This window comes from Puma concolor, chromosome A1 (genome assembly GCF_028749965.1).
Source record: "Puma concolor isolate L17-30 chromosome A1, mPumCon1.1.hap2, whole genome shotgun sequence".
Classification (NCBI taxonomy): Eukaryota; Metazoa; Chordata; class Mammalia; order Carnivora; family Felidae; genus Puma; species Puma concolor.
In genome coordinates, this window is record NC_141667.1 from 103,629,508 (window position 1) to 103,656,308 (window position 26,801).

Sequence of the window (26,801 nt, forward strand, 5' to 3'; positions counted from 1 at the left end):
ATTTCTTATAAAGCAGGCTGCCTAAAGGAAACTAACTACTGATGCTCGACAGCAACTAGTAGTTTTATTCAAACACTGTAGTAAAAATAAAAAACCACCTGGTTTGGCTTGATTGCAAGCTCCTAGGCTCGATTTGTATCCTTTTTAGTTTTCAGTTTCCTACTCTGTAAAAACAAAAAAGTGTATATAAAGTACTTAAGATAATGCAGATAGGAAGTGTTCAGTACTTTTTAATTAACAATGCTGTTACTTATTTTCATCCTCCTCATCATTCTCACAGTTAGATGAGGATCCGGGAAAAGGAAGCTTCCCTTCAGTGTGATTTTTTTTTTTTTTTTTTTGAGATCTAAATATTCGAGAAAAATCAAGTTTCTCAGTATGTTGCACCCTTTTTTATAAGCATTCATTCCTAAAGATATAGTTAGTACAAGTGTGGCTAATACATTAGACTTTTCTATACTTGCACAGGATTAATGGAAAATCCTAGAGATTATCAAATACTGTGGTCACCATAGCAACAGCTCTGTCTCATTTTTGAGCCTATCTTAACATAGGATCCTAAAACCCAGTTATTAGTGATTAGCTATATTCACAATATTTTTTAACTTGAAAAAAGGTTAACTCTGGCCCTTTTGCTGTCATGTGGGTGCCATCAAACACTTTTTCCAGGTTGTGAAAGGGCTAATGGATCCATCTGGGTTGGGGGCAGGAATGGGAGCTTTCAGTCTTAAAGTCCTTTTAGGTTACCACTGGTGGATAAGACAAGGAAAAGAGGGCTCATGGCTGTGGGGTGTTGGGGCTGGCACAAATTACAGCAGCTTGCTCAGCAGCATTGCCTTTGTTGCTTTTTTCCTTTACTTCCTGGGCTTGGATGGGTGGTATGTCCCATATAGATACTTATTTCCTTCCTCTGAGATTCTGTCCCAAGCATAGATCAGAGCCATGAGCAGTGCTTGGCAGCTTCTCTTTTGAGTGGTTCAATTTGTCTTCAGTAGGTATTCACACTCCTTAGTTGTTGACTCCAGCCAGAGGCTGCTGGGCATTGAACCGACAGAAGACTCAAGGCATAAACTCTGTTGCGTTGTAACTCTGCCTTGCCAAACTTGTGAAAACCAGTCCAAGGGCAGAAGAGCAGGAATGGGTAAACTAACTCCTTATTAGGTCACCTTCTGACTCCCATCTCCCTGCCTGGACCTTTTTCTATCATAAATAAGATCAGAAACCCTACTACCAGTCATCAGACTGACTGGCACACCCCTGTACCGGTTGGCTTTGGGCCTTTGTGATTGTGAAAAGCCTCTCTGTTTTCCCCTCTGGTTCGCCTTCCAGCTCCTCATTTGAGATTGTCTGTAGAGGAATGGGGCACATGGGATGCTTCACCCTCTTACCCTGTCCTTCCTACTCTTCCCAGTTGGCTGATGACAGTCAAGTATTTGCTGCTTGTGTGTGTGTAGCACTTTGCAGTCACGTCCCATGTGGAGGGAATAGTCATTAGAGCTCACATTTAACTCACTGGGCGTTTGCACATGGGTGCTGTCAGCTGCTCTGTCCAGCTTGTCTGAAAGTGCTGTGTGCTAGCCATGTATTTAGGAGTTTACATGTCTTATCTCCTTAATGCTCAGAGCAATCAGATTGTGCCATGTGAGGTGGGTACAACTTTTACTCATATTTTACAGGTTAGCATCCTCAGGATTAGAGTCCGTTTCCTGGGGGTTATAAAGTAGGAATGAGGTCTACCTGATGCCAAATCTTAGATCTTAACTGCTACTCTGCTACCAAGAGCAGTTATGCCACAGGCCTTAGTCTTAGGAAAGATAAACACTTACAGAAATTAGTAAGCAGTACCAGACAGAATGCCATCAAGTTCTATATGAAGTAAACCATAACAATGATACTATGATCATTTTTTGCATACATGCATTTTGTATATATGATCATTTTTTGCATATTTGTACTCTCTTTGGTTCCAAAGAGGATTAAAAGTTGTTAACATACTTACCTAATTCTCCTTTGATTTTCACAATAACCCAATGATAAAGGTATTTTTCACCTCTATTTCATAGATGATAAAACTGATTCTCAGGTTAATTTAACCAAGTCAGTGAGTCAGGGCTGCGTTCCAGTCAAATACAGAGCAATCACCTTGTCAGGGATTTTTCTGGCAGCAGTGCTGATTAATTTCCACAGTGACAGTGGCATGTGATCCCCCTCATATCTGAGATAGCCATAATTTTGTCACTTCTGTCCTTACTCTTCTGCCCCTGGAGAAGCACATATTTATTACTGTGGTTTGGGTCAGTTCTCTATTGGACAGGCCTTGAATGCAGAGTTAAATGGCAGATACATGTACCTTAAATTGGATGCATCCCTAGATGATAAAGGTATAAAAACATGTATGAGCATGATGGACACCAACGTTCCTCCTCAGAAAGCGGCAGGAGGAGGTTACAGCTTTATTTTTGTCTGTAACATTTTATTTCTTAATTATGTCCAAAGAAAGCAAATAAGTAAGAAAAGACATACTAAGAAGAAGAGAGGAAAGTTGGATTCATTTTCCTATTGAGAGCCAATTTTTAAAAATTTCTTTACCCGGGCATTACAAAATAATCAGTGTTAAGTAAATGAGGACTTTCATTGATGGTAATGAATTAACCTTCTAAGCTTGTTTTAGAAGCTCACAAAATACTTGTGTTTTGATACTCCCAGTCTAGCTAATTGGAGGCAAGGAGTATGCCTGTTTATCTCTTTCCCTTAGTGCCCAGCATAACATCTCGGTTCATAGTAGGTTGACAAATGAGCACATGCCAGTGCCAGAGTAGAGCTCTTCTGTCTCTAGTTGAGCATTCAGCTTTTCCTTCGGTATTCTCTGTTTTTATTTTTATTGTTTAAATTAACTAGCTCTCTTGCTTTTTTGCCTAAAATTAGCAAAGGGAAAATCGTACCTGTTCATTGAAGGCTGCGCACACTGTAGCAGCCATGTACAGATGGATAGCCTACAGCTGTTGCGGTTGAAATCCACTTAATGTGCACTCATAAAGGACGAGCTGCTGCCCCTTCCAGCTTGCTGTAATTGTCCAGCATATGAGCTAATGATGTTTCTGAAGCTAGGGAAGGGGAGGTATTTTCATAGTTCATTTTTCTCTCCTCTCCTACAAAGCACAGCCACGATCTGACACATGATCAATGGGTCCAGCCCTTTTTAGGATGCAGAAGATCCTTCCCTGCGTCTGTGGCTCACAATGCAAACAATAGAGACTTCTGCAATGATATTTTGCCTCTCTGGGGCTCAAACTTCTTCAGTTAAGCCTGTCTGGATTCTATTTAACTATTATCCATCAAAGGGGTTTTTTTTTGTTGTTTTGTTTTTTGAATAAAATAAAAGGGGGCGGGAAGGTGGAACCAAAGAGGAAGGGCTGTATCTTTGCCAAGATGCTCTCTCTCCTCTCCCTATGACTCATACTTAGAGAAGCAGAGGGACTTTGGAAAGCTGCCCACAGTCACACTGAGACAGCTCTCCTGGCACTTTTAGACATTTTAAAAATTTTTCTTGGGGAATAAAGATGTTTTTCAAATTTGTTCATTCCCTCCTTTTGGGCCAGCCAAAGAGCCTTTGTTTAGCTGTAGCATGGTGGTTTTATGGAAGATCTGACACCCAGAACAGTTGAACCCAAATCTTTATGTTTGGTGTAGTACTAAAAAATTAGCTCTTTGCTGTTCAAAATTTATAATTGATTATCATATTAAAAGGAATTGTCTCAGACCCTTAACATTCCTATGGAATGAAGTGTGCATTTGGACATCCTTAAGAATTTTCTTAGTACATTATGTTTATTTGTAGAATTTCAAATATTTACTTTTTTTTTTTTTTTAAGTTTGGTTTTAGTGGTGGTGGGCGGGGGGCTAGCCTGAGCTAAATGTAGAGGAACTGCTTATTGGGTATAGTCATGCTGATTTTAACCATGTGGCAGCACAAGAAAGAAAGAAAGGCCACCTTAATTTTCCAACCTTCATCTATAAATAAGGAGTTACGTTGTATTGTGTTGTACTGGTAAATTAAAGCTTCCTGAAAACCAATTGCACTGACAGATCCAAATCTCACTTTTCCAATGTCTTTCCTCTTTAGCTACAAAAAAGTGATTGTGCCCTTTTATGGTTCCAGAAACTGGCAAATAATTTAATATCCCTATGACCACCCCTATTTCACTCCCCCTTTTTTAAAGGGTTCAGCTATTCTCTAGAAATAATCAGATCATAGGGGGTTTGATACCAAAAATAAGCAAGTTATGATGGTAAGCTCTTTGGATGATTATGACTGCGTAGCTGTGATTCATTTAAGGAGTAGGAGAAAATAGCAACATACAGAACAATTTGTGTTGTATAGGAAAGTTACTTTGGATGGCTGACTCTTAGATATAAATTGAATACAATAAAGTATTCATTGGAGTAGAAAATACTTTACTAATGGACGGATCATTTACTGAAAATTTTATTTCCTGCAAAACTTGGTCTCCAGTTAAAATCTACTTTCAGGACCTTGAGTTCAACTTCAGTGGTTTTATCACTTCATCTTGTAATTTTAGATGCCACTTTGCAAGTTCTGCTGTCCCCATAATTATCTGTGTTGACTGCCCAAACTAGGTTAATTGGTGTTCGGCTGGTAGGGTAATGGAGGCTAGTGGCTAGTGGAAAAGAGTAGAATGGGCTTTGGGCTGAATGGCTGCTTGTTTATCTTTGAATCTGTATTCACTTATTTGTATCACTGCCATTTTTCTGGCTTAATAGAAACATGTAAATGACTGATGTTTTAATGAGCAGATTAGGCTTATTATTCTTCAGAGTCATTAAACTAAAGAGTTGGAAGGAGTTTCAGGGGATCTGGTCCAGTCCACAGTCCCAGTATACTTTTCTAATGTGCTTTCAAAAATAGTCGCTACTGTATTTGATAGTACTACAAACAGCTTTGCACCTATTGTGTTACATGGTTCTTTCTTCATGCGTTTGTGTTAACTGACTGGCCCCTGTGGATAGTTGAATTCCAGATAATCCTACCTCTTCTGTTTACAGTTGCAGGAATTGAAACCCTGGAGGATCAAGTGACTTCCCAAAGTCAAACGGCTAGTTTGACTAATTCCAAAACTATTTCACAGTTTAAGTATATTTCTCTGAGTTCTGCTGCTACATTTAGAAGAGATGTTATTTATATTTCAATATGTTAGAGACCTTTGTCAAACTGCAGAGATGCTTTTTAAAGATGTCTTATACATAAAAGAACTGAGAGGTACTGGTGGAATAATAAGAGTGAAGAGTCTAGTTTAAGTCCTTTTACAAACCATGCTTATCTTTGGTTAAATCTTTTCATCTCACTAGACACCAAGATTTCTCATCTATAAAATAAAGGAATTGGACTAGGCGGTTTTGCATCACCCAGTACAGGGCTTAGAAAATAGTAAGTTTTCGGGGACCCTGGATGGCTCAGTCAGTTAAGCATCCGACTCCAGCTCAGGGCATGATCTGACAGTTTGTGGGTTCAAGCCTGGTGTCAGGCTCTGTGCTGACAGCTGAGAGCCTGGAGCCTGCTTCAGATTCTGTGTCTCCCTCTCTCTTTCTCTACCCCTCCCCCTCCCCCTCCCCTGCTCATGCTCTGTCTCTCTCTCTCTCTGTCTCAAAGATAAACATTAAAAAAAAGAGGAAGAAGAAGGAAAGAAAATAGTAACTTCTCAGTAAATAGTTCCGTAAACAGTGGGTATTCACAGTCCCTACCAGCACTAAATTAGATTCTCTAATTGTATATGGAATGTTTCTTCCTTCACCTATCCCCAATTTACTTGGCCTATATGACTTTCAGAGTCTCTTCCCATCTTGAGAGGAGTCTTAGGTTTTTTGGTTTAGAACCTGTTAGGGAAGTTCTTTGAATCCATGTATTTGGTCTTCTTTTCTCATGTTTGTGGTTTTACTCTTCCATCAGCTTGTCTGTTCCTGAAACTACTACACTGCAGAACCCATGGATCTTTTTGATGGGAGGGAAACAGCAGGTAGAGGAAGTGAGGAGTAGGTGGCTTTGCAGAGTGACCACATGATTCCACATTCTCTGCCATCTCTGATTGCCTCCTGCCTTGTACAAAAAGAGGCAGCATTTCCTTCATCTGTTTATAGTCAGGATGATATTTCAAAACTGAAATTGCATTACTGTTTCAAATATAAACACTGGTCATGAATTTCAACACGTATTATTGGGATTTATACAGTCTGAGCAGGCCTAGTCACTATTGCCAAATCATCGAACACCTACTTTGGCAGGACACGAGAGGATAGAAAAATTCTCCCCTACTTTTAAGAGATCCAAAACTTTATAGGGAAGTCAGTGGAGTTAGAGAAATAGAAACTAGCAGTGACCTTGGGGTGCATAACTGAAGTAAATCCAAACTTACCTTTTGCTATAAACAGTGAATCCTCAGGGAATTCAACTTTTCCATGTATTAGAGAATCAGAATGTTTAAAACTCTGAGATAATTTTCTTCTTTATTAAAAAAAAAAAAAAAAAAAAAACTGACTCTTAAGAAACCCAGATTAGTGCTGAGCTTCTCTTCCCTACCCATAAAGAAATTTGTAATCTCACATATAAAAACACATATAAATCAGCTCAACATCAGCTTAATGCTTCCCTGCTTTTTTGCTGGTATGCTTCATCCCTGGGCCAGGTGTCTTTGCCTGCTCATTTCTTTTGTAGCAAACGTAATCCTGACAACTTTACTAAGCCGAGAATACTCCAGAAATTGTGATTTTTTTTTTTTTTTAATTTTCTGCCTTTGTTTTTCTCCATTTTGTTTCTCTCTTTCCCCTTCCTTGGAACTATTCATATGTACAGCCTACCAGTGATTAATAAATATATGTGATTTTTTCCTGTCTTAGTCATCGTATTATTCATGATTTTTGCAGAAGTTTGTCTGAAGTTCCTAGCCAAACTATAGAAGACATCAGGCAATGTTTGCATCTTTTTGAAACTGGCTCATTTATTGCTATAGATTTCCTACCGAAAACCAAAAATATGTCCATTGTCTCTGCCTAAACCAAGGCAGTTCCCACAACTTTATGTGCTTCTATATATGGGACTGGTTCCAACATCCAGTTTTTCTCAACTTCCTGTTCCTTGCTGAGAGAACTTGCTGTTCCTCCCTTTTGCCTCACCTTGCCCTCTAGTGACTGTATCTCAGGTGTGAAGCTAACCTGTGCGTCCAGCTATAAAGTGGCTGAGGAACCCCACCACGTGCTTCTGGGTGTAGTTTCACTGACAGGTCAGTTGTGGGCCACAAAGACAACCATTTTCTGCTCTTCGGACAGTCACAAACAAGAAAGCACCCCAGCAGTCACTGTATTTTTTTCTCCTCCCGTTCTCACAAATAATCCTCTCCTGTCACCCACATGCATCACCTTTTGGAGGCTGATAAAAAGGGAGTTCCAGGATTCAGACAAAGAACAGTTCGCTTCATTCTGGCTCACTCCTTACCTTTATGTTATATACCTTGAGAGAAAGAACAACAGTACACCCCTGCTCTGTTTTTCTTTCTCTCAAGTGTTCCCTCTGTGTCAGAAAGGGAGAGATGTCATCTTCAAGACTGGAGTTCAAGGAAATTAAGTAGACCCACAGGGATAGAATATGGATTACCTGGCACAGCGTAGCTATTTGGTAAAAACTTGCTTCATGAATACAAAATATGTGTCCTGGATTGAGAAAGGTCAATCTGGCAAAACAATAGCCAGGTCAGAAAGAAGAGAATGAGGTAGTAATCAGGGGCCATAATATCCTACTTTATCATTGCTTTCTTCCTATTCCATGATAGGACTCATGGAAAATTGAGTATTTCTCTTACTTTTTCATATGTCATACCGGTGTGTTTCCAGGTGAAACACATTTTTAAGCCCCGAGTCTGACAAATTTAGGCTTTGACTTTGATATCTAACAAGCCCCTCTGTTATCCATCTTCACTTCAAAAAATGTGTCGTTATGCTGCATTTATTTAGCACTTCACATTTGCAAAATTCTATGCCTGTGTCATTCTCTACCAAAATCCACTTACTTATCACCCTTTTTAGAATGGCAAACAAGGATACCAGAAGGTCTTATGCAAACTGGGTTTTAATTTTTTCAAATTCTTTTTGGAAATTGGCAGGATGTGAATTATAAACTAACTGATAGAAATTGTATGTTTGTATTACCTTATTTGCTTTCTTTCTCATAAAATTAATCACCCCAGGGGTAGAAAGAATCCTGAGGAGGTTATCTATATAAAATTTGCTTAAACTGACCGGCACACCCTAGAGAGGTGGACTGCAAAGGAAGCGTTAAGGAATTTTTAGGGGTGGCAGAACTGTTCTCATAATCTTTGTGGTGGTAATCACACAACTGGACACACTTGCCAAAACTTGATAGACCTATACACTGAGAAGTATGAATTTGACTGTTTGTACACTATATCTGTAAACTTGTCTTTTAAAAGAAAAAAAATTAGAACTTTAAAAAAACATCTTTTTTTCAATCTGCTTTACAAAGTAGGTAATGAATTCACTGGAAATGTTTGAGCCCACACTGGTTGCCCATCTGAGGGAAGAGCGTTTTGGAACGGACTTTCGTTCCTGGGGCTTCTCTTAGTGCACTCTTAGGACAAGTTTGCTGAAAGTAAAATTAACTGAAGTTCCTGTATAAGAATAAGACTCTGGGGGGGTGCCTGGGTGGCTCAGTCAGTTAAGCGCCGACTTCAGCTCACGTCATGATCTCACAGTTCGTGGGTTCGAGCCCCACGTTGGGCTCTGTGCTGACAGCTCAGAGCCTGGAGCCTGCTTCATATTCTGTGTCTCTCTCTCTTTCTGCTCCGTCCCCACTCGTGCTCTGTCTCTGTCTCTCAAAAACAAACAAACAAACAAACAAACAAACAAACAATAAATAAATAAGACTCTGGGATCTCAAGCAGAGAAGAGAATTTAATTTATAATACTGTGTCTTTATTATCAGTTCCTATAGTAGACTCTACTCCTTTTTTAATACTTGACAACAATATAATAGTTATTAGAAAATTATCTCATCAAAATTTGATTTTACTTATGGTTTTGGGGGCAACTAATAATTGATGAAAGTAGAATTTCCAGAGGGATGCAAAAGAACGTAATTATCCATTTAGAATGAGAAAGTCGGTGGCAGTGATTGAATCAGATTCTGGTTTAAATAGTCACACGACACCCTCTTACTCTTTGGTTCCAGTTCAGGAAAGTGCTCAAACCTTTTAATAATTACACACTTTGCTTCACAGATAAGATTCCCAGTCCACATGACACGCCTTGGTGCCAGCTGTATTTTCTTCTTGGCATTCTTTCTTTCCTCTCTTCACCCTGGCCCCTCAATCGTCTTCATGTCTGCCCAGCTCAAAGGCACAGGTTTCCATCTGCAAAGCCTGTTGCCACAGGATACAGAATTCACTAGGGAGGAGGGAAAACTGCATGTGTGTGTTTAAGGATGGTGGCTCTCATAATCAGATAAACGTTGTGGAAAGCTTGCTCATTCATATGGAAGAGCCAGTGCTGCAGCTAAATGGTACAGCCACTGGGCTCCAGGCTCTGGCATCTGTGCATTAGCCTTGCCCAGCCGGGAGCACTTTCACTTGTTATTCGGAAAAGCTGATGAGCATTGCCACATTTGCCTTCAACGATAACCTTTATATGAATCCCACGGAAGAAAAGGCTGTTTCCCACTTTTTTTTTTTTCAATGAAATGACGAAATTGATTACAAATAGGAAATCCCAGGTGACTTTTTCACACAGTAAAGTGCCTTTTCTGTAATCACACTAAGTCTCTGCTGTTTTGCTTTTTTCACTCTTGACTTCTTTGATATAACCTCTCTTCCCCTCTAAAAAAATCTCTAAGGTATCAAAGACTTTTGCCCCCAGTTTTCCATCCTGTGATTCTGCTCTGCTTCCTTCCTGGTGCCATTAATCTTGAATGGGCAATGGTACAGGCGAATGCCCTGAGCAGCCCTGAATATAGCCTGATGTGTAAGGAAAGGAAGCCTCCCAGTTCCTGCTATTTGACTGGCTATGATTTGGCTTTTTAGGCAAGTTCTGTCTTCGCCTGAAAACTCTACTTAGCACTGTGGACAAAAGTATCTTCAGCTTTGGGACACCACCTCTGAGAACTAGAAGTGGAGCTTGAGAGTGCACTCCTTCATTCTCTCCTTCTCCTTCTTGTGCCCTTCCTTACCTCGGGAGATACTCATGTACTTAGAATTGTTGTAAGTTTACTTATATTTTTACAAGTTGGAAACTCAGAATGTCCCTGGCCTTCATGAGCACAAGCATTGTTGAGGTTGTTTGGGTTGCATTTGTTTATGTTTTCCACACTCACACGGTTTGCCTAGCTTGGCAGCCTGTTGGCCTGGACAATAATAAAGCTTCTGTCGAGGTGAGCAAACAGCTGATGGCACGGGGCACAGAGGGGACTCCTACAGTGGCCGCCTGTAATCTGCCAGGCCGGTGGTCAGAGCAGGCGAGAACAAAAGCCAGTCTGTGTGCAGGCAGATTGGGAAATCAATGTGTTAGTTGTGTTCTCGTCTCTTTGCCTTTCTTCTAGCTGAAAGGGAGAATGCTCGTCCAGCAGTCCACAAAATCATTCGAGGCAAGTACCCATTTCAGAGACTTAACCTGCCTATCATATTAACCACCAGCAGTTCTGAAAAGGGCCCGAGTTTATCTGTCTGAACTGCTTGAAGCGTCATTGATAGAGGCATTCTTCTCAGACTCACCATCCAAAGTTGGATGGACCCTACTCTCTCAATGTTTTGAGTTGTTTGTGTTTTAGACAGCTAGATAACATTCACCAGTGAGGGCTTAGAAAGGAGTTTATATGCTGCCTGGCTGGGAAGTGCAGGAATTGCAGTTTGGACAGCATATTTCGTGTTAAATGTGTGTTTCCCTCTTATTTCTAAATTGATTTAATATGTTCACCTGGTTGAACATCTGATAGACTTGGTGTGTGTCTGGATTACTAGGCCTCAGAGAGAAGAAGAGATCATAGCAAATAGCCCTGTTCCAGGATGAGGAAGAGAATGGACTTATTAAAGACCACTGTGAGTCTGTTGACAAATCTCTCAGAGGCTGTTCCTATGCTGAGATGATTATATTGGATGTATGAAGTCTTGAGTAACTTTCCCTCTAGGCTTCTAAGAAATAGGTATGAGAAGACGAGACCTTTGAGAAGATAAAACTTTTCTGTTCTTCCATGTATGAAGAAGGTTAGTCTCAGAAGTTTAAGCAGTTTATACAAATTTTAAGAAGTTTATACAAATTTTAATTTGAGCTTTGAAGGTCTAAAGCTAGATCCTATATCTTTGTTTTCTTCAGAACCTAAAAACGGCCTGTTGATTGTGAATAAAAGAAAAGGGTATTTGGTTGGAATTGGTCGTGGTGCTCTTAAAGTCTATCAGAAAGAAAAGTCATAACTTTTGTAGTTATTGGAGCCATCCTAAGGCAGAAGATTAGATCTTAAAATGAAGTTTAAGTTTAAAATAATCTTGGGTAAAGAAGGCAATTGGCTTTTTAAATTATGTTTGTTTGTTTGTTTGTTTGTTTGTTTGTTTTTAAAGGAAAAGTGGACTGAACCTAACAGTCACTACCACCCCAAACACTTCTAAGCAACTAGCAATGCCCTTTGTCTCCTTAGCACTGTGTTCCACCTTGTACTATTGTTAAATTATGTTTGTGTACTTTGTTTTTGTGATGAGATTATAAATGCCGCCGATTACAGGGAATTGACCGTTCTTCATATATGCCATACATGTTAGCAAAGTAATTAGCACATAATAGCGTTTTATACGTTTGTTGATTGAACTCATTTTTTACTTGCTGGAAATGTCCTCTGGGCCACCAGTTGTGTCCGGCACTGAGGAACCAGTGTGGGGCAAGGTGGCATGGCCCTCCTTGCCCAGGGAGCTCACAGGCCAACAAGGCAGCATCGCCATCATTTAGGCAGTACACCTGGTATTTCTCTTGAATCGATTCTTTGAAAAATAAACTTTTAACTGGCCATTACGCTTTAAATCTCAGATTTTTCAGAGTAACGAGGGGAAGAACTCAAGTAGCTCAACTATTGACTTTAAAATGTGAGGGAAAGCATGAAATACTAACAGATATATTTTGTTTCATGTCTCTGCAGAGCATCTCATTAGATCTAGTATCTTGGGCACCTATTACAGTGTCTTTCTCTGGCTGGGTCATTCTCATCCTGAACATAAATTGGCATATTTCTCTCTTTCTGCTTTTATGTTTTAAGAGCTGTATATTTATTTATTTTTATTTTTTTAAGTAAACTACCCACAACTTGGGGCTCGAACTCATGACCCCAAGATCAAGAGTTGCATGCTGTACCCAACGAAGCCAGCCAGGTGCCCCATCTATTCTTTCTGTTTTTTCTCTTTTAAAGAGAAAGAGTGAGAAATAACTTCCAGCAAAATGTAAGATATTCAAAAGTCTGGAGAGGTCTGGGTGACTCCATATCCATAAAACATCTTCAGATCTTATTTTTGCCAAATTTCTCACCAGAGCACTAATAAATATCCTAAATTAAATACTACTTCACACTTCCTCTCTTTTTCTCAGCTTTTACTTTGGCAGAGAACCTGTTCAGCAGGAAACTATCCCCATAGCAGATGGCAGGAAATAGCAGGTGGCAGATTGAATAACCAGCTTCTAAAAAACACTAGTATTAGCTGTATTCTTGACTCATATATGACACAAAATCCTTTCGCTCCAAGTTTTTGTCTTACCTTTTTTATTTAAGAAAACAGTTTGATTTTTGTACAGCCTAAAGATTGATGTGCTTCCTGGACAATTAAAAGACGGGAGCTTGCTTCCTCTGACATGATATGAAGTGTGAGGATGCGTCCCAATCAAAGCAGATAAACAAAAAAAGGAACCACGGAGCTCTTTAAACCCCTGCTCATGGCTCTGTCTCCTCTCTCCCTCAGTCTGTGTCAGGGATGCCCCCGGGACAAGAAGTGGCTCCAACCCCAGGTGTCACCAATGTGTGCAAACTTGAGTCACTGAGCAGCACTCAGCATCCCTTTTGAAGTTCCTTCTTTTGTATGGTAGTATTGACACATACACCTGGCTGCTTAGGCTTTTTAAAACCATGTCGGGAGCTACAGGAAGCAAGAGGAGAGGAAATGCAAAAACTGAAGAGCTAGAATGGAGCTTTGAAGGAGGCAGTGGGTTGGGAGTATGGATCCGGGACGACCTGGATGTTAAGTTTTGTTTTCCTTTCTGCTTTTTTGTTCTCTTTTGGTTCAGTGAAGAGTATCCCAATATCTCCTACATGCCGTAAGAAATATCAGTATAACCCAAAGCTGATTCCCCTCCAGAGTAGCTATGCCATTCCTTTCTTCATTTTTGCATCACCTGTTTTATTTTAAACTTCAGAAGTGTCAGCTTCAGCCTCATATCTCTCTTCTAATGAAATGATATTTATATAATGCCATGGTTAGTAGAACATTTTCACCAGATCATTTTTTACAAATCTCCTATTTTAAATTTTTTTAAGTTAATTTTTTGTGAGAGAGAGCACACGCACACACACACACATGAGCAGGGGAGGGGCAGAGAGAGAGAGAGAATCCCAAGCAAGCTCCATGCTGTCAGAACAGAGCCCAGTGTGGGGTTCAGTCCCATGAACTGTGATATCAGGACCTGAGCCGAAACTGAGAGCGGGACGCTTAAGCGACTGAGCCACCCAGGTGCCCCTAAATTTCCTATTTTAAAACAAGGTGTTGAATCAAGAGGCATTAAATAAGGAATACAATTTTTATAATACTTTTATTTGTTATTTATTATTATTCTACCTCCCCTTTCCCATTTCATACTTTATAGTTAACAAGTTTTGTCTTCAAGTTTTTATTGACCGTTGACTTTTATGACTTTTGGTCACACTGACTGCACATCTGTAAATATCTAAGGAAGGACCTACTTATGAGGGATGTATTTTGGCATTGATGTTTCAGAGTTAACAACCAGTTTTCTCTCTTCTTATGCTTTATTTAGATTTCGACACAGCCCCAATTGTTGGTACCTGAGAGACTGGACTATCCACACCTGGATTAGGCAGTGTTTAAAATACGGTGCACAAGACAAAGCCTTATATACTCTTGTAAATAAGGTGAGTGGTTTCCTGGTATTTGTACCTTCTTTTCCTCAGTTTAGATGATACACCTACTATATAGTACAGCAAAGAATAGGACAAGAAAAAGAAATAGCTTTTGATATTTATTTGCTCTCAGATATCCTTTTTAGAATGGAACTGAATAGAAATTATCAACAATTAAATATAAAAATTCCCATAGCCTGTGCTTCTCCACACCTAGTGACTTGGAAATGGACAGGTAAAAGCAAAAGGAAGTTGAGTCAAAAGAACTTGGCACTGATGGTCATTTCATTCTTGATCCCTAAGACGTGGATTTCTTGCCCAGTTCCCTTTGGTGATTTTTAGGGAAATAGACATGACCACTTTGCTGGAATATGATCTCCAGAATATTCAGCCTATCTTACACAATTTTTAAAAGACAAGTATTCCTAGGCTACTCAAAACATGTCTTTCTTCTAAATTCCCTGACTCCTCTCCTCGAGCCCCAGAGTCCCCTATGGTTAGGGTTTTTCTGAACATTACATTCCATCAAGGGTTGAGTCTTAACCTTTATAGTATGAATTGAAGTATAAAATAAGCAAAATATTTCAATGTTATTTTTGTGAGTCTCAAGGTATAACTCTAGTTTGACCATAAAAAGATTTTAACAGTATTTCTGTGAAAATATATTACCTCTTTAGTGTCACTGGGCTTGTATGTTAGAACTCAAAAGGGTATAAAAGTTTTGGTTTTGGTAGCTTTTGGTCCCATGACTTGGACCCAATGCAACTTAATGTGCATTGCAGACAGTTTGTATGTGAGACACTGGGTATGGCATTGTCTGTAAAAATGAGCAGTATCCTATCCTTGCCCTCAGGAAGCTTATCATTTAATAATGCAGATAAACAGGTTTGCTGATAAATCTGTTAGGCCCAGAGGAAGGAATGAATCAAATCCTATTCTTATCAGTTCAGAGTTTAATGACACAGATTATACTCACAGAAGGTGTCTGTGAAAACAAAACAAGAAGGGTATAGAAATGCAGAAAAGTTTATCTCATTTTCTGTTGCTCTAGTCTTTTCGTGGAAAGAACACTAGACAAGGAGTCAGAAGAGCCAGGCTGTAACCTCATAAGTTCCACCAAGTGCCCATAAGTTCAGGCACATAATTTTATCTGTCTAGGTCTTAGTGTTTTCAACTCGGAGTCAAGTGAATTGTACTAAACCGGTGATCTTCAACCCTGGCTGTCCATTAGAATCACACAAGACACTTTTAAAAATTAGAGATGCTTTTCACCACCCCCAAGATTCTAATCTAACTAATCTTTCTGGAGCACAGACTTTAACTTTTTTTTTTTCTTAATATCTTAAAATTTTTTTTAATAGACTTTATTTTTTAGAGCAGCTTTAGGTTCACAGCAAAATTGAGCAGAAGATACAGAGATTTCCTGTATGCTCCCTGCCCACACATGCACAGCTTCCCCCATTATCAACATCCCCTATCAGAGTGATCCATCTTTTACAATTGATGAAGCTGTATTGGCACATCATAATCACCCAGAGTCCACAGTTTACATTAGGGCTCACTCTTGGTATTGTACATTCTGTGGGTTGGGACAAATGTATAATGATATGTATATATTTATAGTGTCACGTAGTATCATATAGTTTCACTGCCCTTAAAATCCTTTGTGCGCTGCCTATTCATCCCTCATTGGTATCCATTTAAAGCTCCCAAGTTGATTCTCATTTGAAGCCAGGGTTGAGAATCACCGACCGATTGATATCTAAGGCTCCTTCTAGCTTTAATGATTTATCATTCTAAAATATTTTGGTTTTGCCATGCCCCCTAAGGACTAGTGCTGAATTGGATGACTGCTTTGAGAAATAGAGAAACTTCCCACGAGCTCCAGCCTTTAAAACAATGGCTTCTAAACCATTTTTTCATTTCAACATATCTGAGGCATCCCATACAGCCTACTGTAACAGTGACTCAATTCAGCAGTGATTCACAACTGGGGGGTTAGGACTATTAGACTCCCCTAGGGGGTGTGTATAATTTGAAAATTTTCCTCAGGTACTTCTGGTAGTTGGTGGAGGAAGAATGGGGCAGGGTGGAAGATGGTAATTAATCCTCCTCAAGCAAGAATTTAAAACAAATAAATATATAACCACAATCTAGATCATTAGTAATCACACTTGATTGTGCATGAAAATCACATAGAAAGCTCACTAAAACTTCTGGTTTCTTTGCCCTGTTCCCAGAGATTCTAATTCTGTAAGTCTGAGGCTTAGAAATCTGCATTGTTTAAAGCACTCCTAGAAAATTCTTAGGCAGATGCTAAAGGATCCACATTTTGGGAAATCTGGATTCTCGAATATTTTACTGCTCATGAACAGAAGTTCAGTTAGTAATATTTTGTTAGCATATTTCTAAGGTCTTTAAAAAACAGTCTAAGAGACAAGATATACCAAGTGCTGGTGTGGGTGTGGCAAAAAGAGAACCCTTATTTACTGTTGGTGGGAATGTGCACTGGGTGCAGCCACTATGGGAGATGGTGTGGAGATTCCTCAAGAAATTTAAAAAAGAACTACCATATGATCCAACAATCCCACTTCTGGGTATATACCCAAAGGAAATGAAAATAGGATCTCAGAGAGATACCTACTCCCCCATATTCATTGCAGCATTATTCACAATAGTCAACCATAGAAGTTGACTGTCCAATAGATGAACATAGAAGTTCATCTGTCCAATGACAGATGAATGGATAAAGAAAATGTGGTGTATATCTATGCAGTGGAATATTATTCAGCCATCAGAATGAAGGAGATCTTGCCATTTGTGACCACATGAACGAGCTTTAAGGTCATTATGCTAAGTGACATAAATCAGTCAGGGAAAGACAAATACCCTATGATCTCAGTTATATGTGGAATCAAAAAAGCCAAACTCATAGAAATAAAGTATAGAATGGTAGATTTTAGGGGCTGGGGGTCGGGGGAAATGAAGAGATGTTAGTCAAAGGGTACAAAGTTTAAGTTAAAAGGTAAGTAAGTTCTGAGGATCTAATGGACAGCATGGTGACTATAGTTAACAATAGTCAATGGTATCTCAAATTGCTAAGATCATAAATGTTATCATTACCACACATACACACAGGCACATGCGCACACACAGTGGTACTTATGTGAGATGATGGATGTGTTAACGAACCTTATTGTGGTAATCATAATCATTTTCAGTGTGTATATATATGTATGTATTATATCATCATGTTGTACACCTTAAACTTACGTGTTGCATGTCAGTTATAGCTCAATAAAGTTCGAGAAAAAAATAAAGACCAGAAAACCATGCTGCATTGTTTTAATGCTGCATAATGTGATAATGTGTACTTCCTCGTGAGAGTCCAGTTCTGCATTGATAATCATACCTTATAAAAAGAATCACAGAACCAGAGGCATATTGGGGTGGGGGAGGGTTGTTGTTTTGTTTTGTTTTGTTTTGTTTTGTTGTTGTTAGCTTTGATGAGGTGTTAGAATTGAGCTTTAATTTTCACATACCGTCTTATATCAGACACCCACTCACAACTTTCTTACCCTGACCAAGTTCCAATTACTAAACCTCATGAGTCACAGGTTTTATTTCACTGTCACAGATGCTGTAAAATGATAGTCAAATGTCTGAAAGCTAATGGTGGCAAGTTTTGTCATGAATAATGCATAGGCATATATTATAAACAATGAAAGTGAATATATTTCTCTTATTTTCCTTTTATTTTCATTGCCGTTACAGGTCCAATATGGAATTTTTCCAGATAACTTTACATTCAATTTACTGATGGATTCTTTCATAACAAAAGAAAATTACAAAGGTAAGAAACCAAACCCAGGTCCATTTATAATGGAGCTTCAGCTCTTAAAGGTAAGTAAATATAGGCAATTTCGTTTTCTAAATTTCAGAATGACATCTCTTTACATCACTCTTTCAGTCAGAAATAGATGCATAGTTGATTTACCATACTACTTGGCCAGATAGGACAATCATATCCAGGTTTTTTCCTCTGAGTTTGTCAGGTTTATTTGTTCATGTCTCTTTGTGCAAAGGACAATGAATTTAGTTAAGCAATAAACCTTGCCTGAGCTCCTGTGGCTGGTTAAGATTATAGTAATGCAGTTCTTAGCTTGACTCTTTTTAGTACCATTTGCTAATTTTAATTTAAATCACAGTTGTTATTCTTTGTGGAATGTAAGACTATAAAATCAGTTGTCTTCCTGGAAAGAGCAGTATACTTGCTATGAAGGAGAGTCATTTTACCTCCCCAAGCTTTTGTTTCCTCATCTGTAGAATAAGTGGATGAGTAATCTCTGAGATCTCTTTACCCACAAAATTCTCTAATCCTGTGCAATTAATTCAAAGTGACTCAACTTCCACTGCACTAAGGGAGTCCGAGGAAAGATGGGGATTGCAACAGACTACAGAGGAGTCAGATGGACCCCGGCTACTCTCCATGGGACAGGGAATCCTATTACGGCATGCTTGTGTTTGTGGCTGTGCTGACAGTGAAGAAGGAAAGAGGAATCTTGCCACTGTGTAAAGACACACACTGGCTTTCCCCTTCTACCATTTAATCCTCAGGGTTGGTACTGAGAAGCCACAAGGGAGCCAGGCCTGTGTTTGGGGAGTTACTACCTCAGGAACGTGGTTATGCCCTGGCGGGCAGTTTTATCCTGTGATTCCTGCCATTGGGTTCCATCCCCTCATTCCTGCACACCAGCACCGATGACCTTTCCTGCTGCTCAGGCGGGGGACTGGACCTTTCTGCCCTGAGTGTGGACACCTCTCTCCTTTCTCTTTGGATCTCTGCTTTATCTTCTCCCTCAAAAGGCTTGCAGTTGTTGACTGCCAAAGATTATTTGCTATATGTTATTTTTTGAAATATCAATTATCCCTTCTTGTCTATTTCTCACTCAGTGTTAAACCTACATTTCCTGAATTCAAATGGAAGGTAATTAGCTTTTCCCTGTTTCTTAATCTATGCTCCATGAACATCACATTTAATAGTATATCATTGGAAAATTATTAGAAGCAGTTTTCTGCCTGCACTCTTTCTTTAAAAGGTATGTTAGAGGGGTCAAAGGACTTTTTTTGCCCTAAATGTAGAGTAAATAATATTGAAGATTTCTAAAAATAAGGTTTTAATGAAGATTATTGTCATTTATGGCAAAGATTTAGAAGCTATTATACTTTTGGGGCACCTGGGTGGCTTAGTTGGTTGAGTATCCAACTCTTGATTTCAACTCAGGCCATGATCGCAGGCAGGGTCATGGGATGGAGCCCTGCATTGGGCTCCACAGTGATCATGGAGCCTGCTTAAGATTTTTCTGTCTCTCTCCCTCTGCCCCTCTCCCCTGCTCATTCTCTGTCTCTCAAATAATAGTAAAAAAAGAAAGTATTATAGTTTTTATTGTTAATAGGATAGGCAATATCAAAGTACATAAATGATTTTGGAGGAAAAGTTAGCTAATTATATAAGCCAGTCTAATTTCACTTCCCAAGCTGAATGAGCTGCAGAATATAAATAAAAGATAAAGTAAGTTTGATTTATTTTTCTTGTGTAATTTTGGATTCAGTAATGAACAATTGAAAGAACAGATTTTTTTTTTTAAAGTGGAGTTTTAGCTTAAAATTGTGTTCTTTTAAAATATTGGTTTGTTTGGAGTTTTTGTTTGTTTGTTTTAAATCCGTTCCAGGTCCTTATTTGCTACTGACTTAGTAGATGACTTCTTGGTCTGTCTATCTCCATTTCCCCCTTTGCAAAAAGAATATAGAAGTTCTTGCCTATGGCCTCATTAGGAACCATAACAACATGTACAAAACCAGCTGGATAGGAACAGCTGCAAGTCAGTGCTAACTCTTATAATTATGATTATATGTAAAAATTGGTTAACACAGCAACTTACTTAGTCAAAAACATGTGTTGTGCCTATGTTATGTGCTGGCACCATATTTTAAACCAATATTAGCATTCTCTAATTTAACAACAAATATTAAGGAAAAGAAATTGTCTGAACTTGATTTTCTTGGCTTCCATCTATGTTGTAGAATCTTAAAGGAAAATAAAAATTGCTCAAGGTCTGAACTTCTACGATCAGCATTCATGTGGAAACAAATATATTGTGTGTTATAGTCAGGGCCTTATAGTTTATGAATGAGCATTTTTCTTTCCAGTGTTTCAAGTCTTTTTAAACTGAGCCTTGGGGCGCCTGGGTGGCGCAGTCGGTTAAGCGTCCGACTTCAGCCAGGTCACGATCTCACGGTCCATGAGTTCGAGCCCCGTGTCGGGCTCTGGGCTGATGGTTTGGAGCCTGGAGCCTGTTTCCGATTCTGTGTCTCCCTCTCTCTCTGCCCCTCCCCCGTTCATGCTCTGTGTCTCTCTGTCCCAAAAATAAATAAAAACGTTGAAAAAAAAAAATTAAAAAAAAAAAAAAACTGAGCCTGATTATCCTTTTTATAGCCATCAGTTTTCTGTCTCTAAAACAATACGTGGGATTTAGGATCCTCTCTAGCATTTGTCTTCTTTTGCCCCAACAGGGAGAAGGTTCTGGAACACAGAATGGGGCAGTCAACCCAGCTTCTGCTCTGTTTGTCAGAGTGACCTGGAAAATATATTTGCCTCCTTTCTGTATGCCTTAGCTCCTCCAGCTGATGGACATGATACCTTAAATTTGCTTCACAATTTATGAGGCATTTTTTATATGTACTATCTTGATGGACTGTCCAACAGTCTTTTCAAGTAGATGGGACAAATGGTAATCATTATGAAGATGATACTGGAAAGATTTAAGAGAAATTAAGATTATTCAATGTTCTTGAAAAGATTGGTGCAAAAGCACCTGACTTAGTACATAATAATAAGCACAAGAGAAGCTAAAGACTTTGGAAAGATCTGGTTTGTGGAAGAGCTAGAATCAGAGCTCACATTTTTTGCTTCTTAATTCTGTTTGTTTTTCTATCATGCCCTACTTTAAAAAAAAAGTTTTATTTATTTTTGAGAGAGAGAGAGAGAGAAAAGAGGCAGAGAGAGAATCCCAAGCAGGCTCGGCACACTGTCAGTGCAGAGCCTGATGTGGGGCTCAAACCCATGAACCGTGAGATCATGACCTGAGCCAAAATCTAGAGTCCAGACACTTAACTGACTGAGCCACCCAGGCACCCCTCTCATGCCCCACTTTTTAAGACTGTTTATAGTTAAATACAGATTTGGAGATGTTACCTGAAACTAATTTCCTCTCTTTACTTGGTCTTCTTGCCAGATGCTTTATCCGTGGTTTTCGAGATCATGCTGCAAGAAGCCTTTGAAGTGCCTTCTACTCAGCTTCTGTCCCTCTATGTTTTATACCATTGCCTGGCCAAGAAGACAGACTTCAGTGTAAGTGATGGACCGTAAAGTAGTACTGAGAGCCTTAGAAGCATGCAGTGACTCTTTAGTAGGGATGAGTTTCCTGGAGAAAACCCTTGCCACCAGAATCTGAAAGAAGCCATCTGATACACAGCTCTGAGACCCCAAACAACCAGGAATGAGTGTTCCTTCTGTACATTTTAGTGACTGGCTTTTGACGGCGTGGAACTGGATGTCCCTTCACTTGAAAGAATCTCAAGCGAAAGTCCTTAGGCGCATTTTGAAACTTGAGCTAAGCTGAATGCACCTCAGACATTCAGAACTGGATAACTGATTCTCACTGACAGTGGGACTTGCATATCAGAGAAGCAATGAGGCAGCTAACTGACCACAGCTTGGGTGTGTTCACTTCACGTCAGTGTTTTCCTAAGGTTGCTCTTGGTCAGTCCAGAAGACCAAGTTTCATTTTCCTTTCTTAGATAAGGCTATTTAATCATTGTTTCTTGTTATCCTAAGAATAACAACAGTAACAACAGTAACCAATATTTAAATAGTACCCACTTTACACCAAGCTCTGTTCTTGGTGTTTTAAATTTATTAATGCATATAATCCTCACAACTCTATGCAGATGAGCAGACTGGAGCGCAGTGATGTTACATAATAGCCACCTGGCTAGTAGGTGCTGAAGCCACCTGGAGAAGCCAGGCGGTCTGGCCCTACAGTCTACCCTCAACTTCCAATGTAACATCAGAAAATCCTAGTTTGGGTAGGAACTGAAAAGGCCATCGAATCCAGCTCACATTCATTAGTTCGTTAAATTTATATTGAGCAACTGCTGCCTTCCATATATTGCCAAGCACTGGTTGTACAGTGGTAAACAAACATTTCCTGCTTCCAATCAAAGAATACAGGCATTCAAGGCAAAACAAACCAAATAGATGCATTTAAAATTATAGCTGCAATGGGTCCACAAAGACCTCTTGTATGAAAAGTGTCTGTATTGGGGAGTTTTTGTTTGTATCCTAAACTTAGGTTAGGAATGGCTTCCTTCAGGAAATATTTCTGGAGTTAATACTTGAAAGATGAATAGGAATTAACTGGTTGAAGAGAGGAAGAACAGTCCAAAAAGAGGAAATAACACATGCAAAAGCCCTGTGGCAGAAAAAACATGGCAAGCAGAAAGGGGCTGGAAAAAGATAGGAAGACAGTCAATGTAATTGCAACAGAGAGCATGGTAAGAAGGGCATGGGGTGAGGTAAGGTTGGAGAATGTAATTCATGCTAAGCTGTATTATGTACATCCTAAAAATAGAGGCATTTGAAAAGTTTTAAGAAGAAGGGGTAACATGATCCAATTTGAATTTTGAAGAGATACATCGGCTATAATGTGGTTAGGAGATTAGATCAACAATGGTTGTCTCAGTAGGCAGTAATGGTCAGGTGGGGACCAGAATGTATGGACTTAAGAGTAGCCAATGAACATATTTGGGAGGCAGATAACATATGGTGGAGAACTATATGTGGAAGCAGGAACATACTGGTGAAATCATCTCCTCAGTTTTTGACTTGTGTATCTGGATGGAAAGGTTGTCATGTGTTTGCAAGGGGAACCCTGGAAAAAGACTGAATTTATTTGGCTATGAACATATTGCAGTTTGAGATGCCTTTGAGACAACCAAGAGATTTCATGAGGGAAATTGAGATCTTCATGGAAACATTTGGACTGGGGACATAATTTATATACATAGGTATAAATTTCTGCAGGTGAAGCACAGAGGAAAATGGGCAATCAGGATTGTATTAGGTCACAAAAACCACAGGAAAAGAGCGGTTTATAGTTTAGAATGCTTCCGAGAGGGTAGGTCAGATGAGGACTTTTAAAACATTCATTGAATTTAGTGGCCTAAAGACACTCAATTGTAACCTGTGTTTCCATAGAATAATGGAGCAGGAAAGGAAATTAGAGTGGATTGTGGAGTAAGTTCAAGGGGCAGAAAGGAGACAGCTAGCGTAGGTGGTGCTTTGAGATACCTAGCAGTGGAGGGGAGTGGAGAGGAGAGAGGGAGAATGAGATTTGCTTTGTATTAATGGGAAGCACCAAGTAGGAAAACCTTGAGGACCCTGGTACGATAGCACCTGACTTCATCCTTGATTGTACATACAGCAGAAGCTACAGGTTTGGAAGAGATCTGATCTCATACATTAACACATAAATAGCTTCTCATATAAGCAGTGGTGGTTGTATTATTTTCAGGGAATCATCCCCAAAAAATCTGTAAGACTTTCGTTTGTTGGTTTTCATCCATCTAAAAGTGCCTTCAGAAGTGTCCCTGTTCCAGCTGCCATCACCACCCCTGCTCAATTCCCGGAGCAGCAAGGATACCGTTCTTTTGGCTTTTCACCGCTATCACATTTAGATACTACAGATCATGATTTTCCCTAAAGAAAAGAAAAAAAAATTTAAGGCTCCTTATTTATTATTCACTGCGTACCTTTTCATGCAGCTTTTGTGGGGGGAAATCAAACCTTAGGGTGATTTGCTTTTGAAAGTGAAATGCCCTGGTCTTCAAATTACCAGCTTTTACTTATCTGTGCTGCACAAGTGCCTGAGGAGGCTTTGTTTTTCCTCCCAAGATTTTTGCTTTTTTCAAAGGTTGAGAAAAACCGTAAGAAATTACGCTTGTAGTATACAAAGGCCATTCCCAGGAAAGAGGCTTGGGTGCCCATTAACACCCAGGGTGCCTCGCTTATACCTGGCTACAATTGTAGCCTGTACGCCTCATTCGTTCTCTGCTTCCTTCCTGACCTCTGACTGCAAAGACCAGCGCAGGGCACCCTGAGCTTTGTGTTGTTTGTTTTCAAGCCAGGACAAGGGCCCTGGCTGACGTGCACCCATATGGCACCAGGAAGATCACAGCTCTCATTGTCTGGATGGTTGCCAAGGCTGTCCTCTGAGCCCAGAGTCTATGCGAGCCCTCTTCACTATTCTTGCTGCCCTGTAGCAGGCTCAGCAATGCTTGTATTTTTGCCCCTTCCCGCCCCATGTCTCAAAAAGCTCCAATTTTAATGAAGTGTAATTTTGCACCCTGAGTTGAAAGAAATGATCACTAAGTGTTTCTGATTGTCCAATTTATTTTTAAGAGGCACAAATCTATCTAAAAGCAACCTAATAGTTGTATTTATTTTTACACTGTGAAGTAGAAGGGGTCTTATCATTGCTGAATTGTTTAAAATTCAAAAGCTGGCCCCAGCATGCTATAGCAACGTGAATGAATATTGGGCTGACAGCATGTGTAATCTTTACTGATTGTCTCAAGGCATTGTTGGTCCAGAGTGTACTCTTTATTTTTGTTTTGTTTTGCTTTTCTGATTGCAAAAGGAACTCTTATTCATTGCCAGAAATGTGGAAGATAATGAAAGTATAAAGCAAAAAACCAAAACTGCTCATAATTTCATTACCCAGAAATCTGTAAACAGAGGGTATTTCTTTTCTATGTTATTCATTAAACATAAATATCTTCTCTTTATAAAATTAGGATCATAGTGAAACTATAGCTTTGTTATTTTGTTATTTTTTTTGTTTTTTGGTTTTTTTACTTAATGCTATAACATGTCCCCCCCCCCCCCATTAAAAATCATTAAAAATCAAATTTGTTGCTTGGCTGGACCATGATCTGGTTTATTCTGTTGCAGTGGGAAGAGGAGAGGAATTTTGGTGCATCGCTATTACTCCCAGGCCTAAAGCAAAAGAACTCAGTGGGGTTGAGTTCCCAGTTGTATGGCTATGCACTTCTTGGTAAGCTAAGTGATCTTTACAAATATTGTTCTTCGTGGATAGAACGGATGCAGTCTTCTACTTTGTAATAAATTTTTATTTTGATTTCAGTGTGCTAATGATTTTATTCATACAGCTTTATTCATACGATATCATGTATGATTGTATTCATATGCTACAGCTTTCATTTTTATACATAAAAATAGACCTTGGTAGCTTTACACTTAGGGACTTATGCCTTAAGAGGCAGTAAAGAGGCTTCTAAAACCTGTTACCACTGGTAAGGTGAAAACTAGTTCTGGTGGCTTTGGATCATATTTTGTGGTAATCAATGTGAGGAAGGGATAAAGAATGGAAAGTTCTGGCCTTCTCTTGGGAAAACCAGCCAGCTAGTAAAATGTTTCCCAGTATTAACAAAGATCTTTCTGTCTCTTTTAGACCTGAAGTCCAGGAGGTAAGAAATCAAGACTTAGGGTTGAACTCGCATCCTTGGTATCGTTTTCAGGTGAGGGAAGGGAAGCTCAGACAGCATGTCTAGTAACACTTAGAGAAAGCAGAGAGGTTCATTTGGCACAGTGTGACTAGGCCAAGCAGGGGATTGGTTGCTTTACTTTCATTCCCTGACTGAATTGAAAGACAGGTCAGGAGATTGAAGCCTCAGAACCTGAGTTGTATGAAATCAGGGCAGTTAACATCCAACCTAAGTGTGCATAAAATGTGTCCTGATTTACAGAGTTTCTTAAATGCATATTATTTTATTGTTCTTCCATTCTTTGTCTTAAGTAGACAGGCATTTCAGAAGGTACCTTCTCTTGACCATGCACTGCTTTGACTTACCTTTGTTTTATGAAAATCATCAAAGTTTTAGCAGTTTTGAAATTGATCTTCACCAACAAAATGTAGTGTGGCACTCTCGGGTGCTGATTCTAATATAGACTGATGTAGGGAGAGGAATTTAGAGTTTATCAATTGGCTATCAGACTAGCAAAAGAAATTGACCACTCTTTTTTAAAAATTGTTTTCTCGGAGCACCTGGGTGGCGCACTCGGTTAAGTGTCTGACTTCAGCTCAGGTTATGATCTTGCAGTTTTCAAGTTCAAGCCCTGCGTCAGGCTCTGCTGACAGCTTGGAGCCTGGAGCCTGCTCTGGATTCTGTGTCTCCCTCTCTTTCTGCTCCTCCCCCACTCACACTGTCTCTTTCTCAAAAATAAATAAACGTTAGAAAAATTTTAGGGGCCCCTGGGTGGCTCATTTGGTTAAGCATCCAACTTAGGCTCAGGTCATGATCTCATGGTTCATGGGTTTGAGCCCCACGTGGGCTCTGTGCTGGCAGCTTAGAGCCTGGAGCCTGCTTCAGATTCTGTGTCTCCCTCTCTCTCTGCCTTTCCCCTGCTCGTGCTCTGTCTCTGTCTCTGTCTCTCAAAAATAAATAAACATTAAAAAAAATTTTTTTTTATTTTTTTAAA

At 39.5% G+C, this 26,801-nt stretch overlaps 1 protein-coding gene across 3 annotated transcripts in view; it reads left to right on the plus strand.

Annotated features, from left to right (window-relative positions):
* MRPS27 (mitochondrial ribosomal protein S27) overlaps positions 1–26,801 on the plus strand; it is a 94,454-nt gene that overhangs the window by 54,161 nt on the left and 13,492 nt on the right. For all 3 annotated transcript variants that reach the window (XM_025924430.2, XM_086699301.1, XM_086699305.1), the window contains 4 exons: positions 14,077–14,191; positions 17,954–18,032; positions 21,475–21,590; positions 25,254–25,356. In XM_025924430.2, the coding sequence (XP_025780215.1) occupies positions 14,077–14,191; positions 17,954–18,032; positions 21,475–21,590; positions 25,254–25,356 (413 nt within the window). The remainder of the gene's footprint in view (positions 1–14,076; positions 14,192–17,953; positions 18,033–21,474; positions 21,591–25,253; positions 25,357–26,801) is intronic.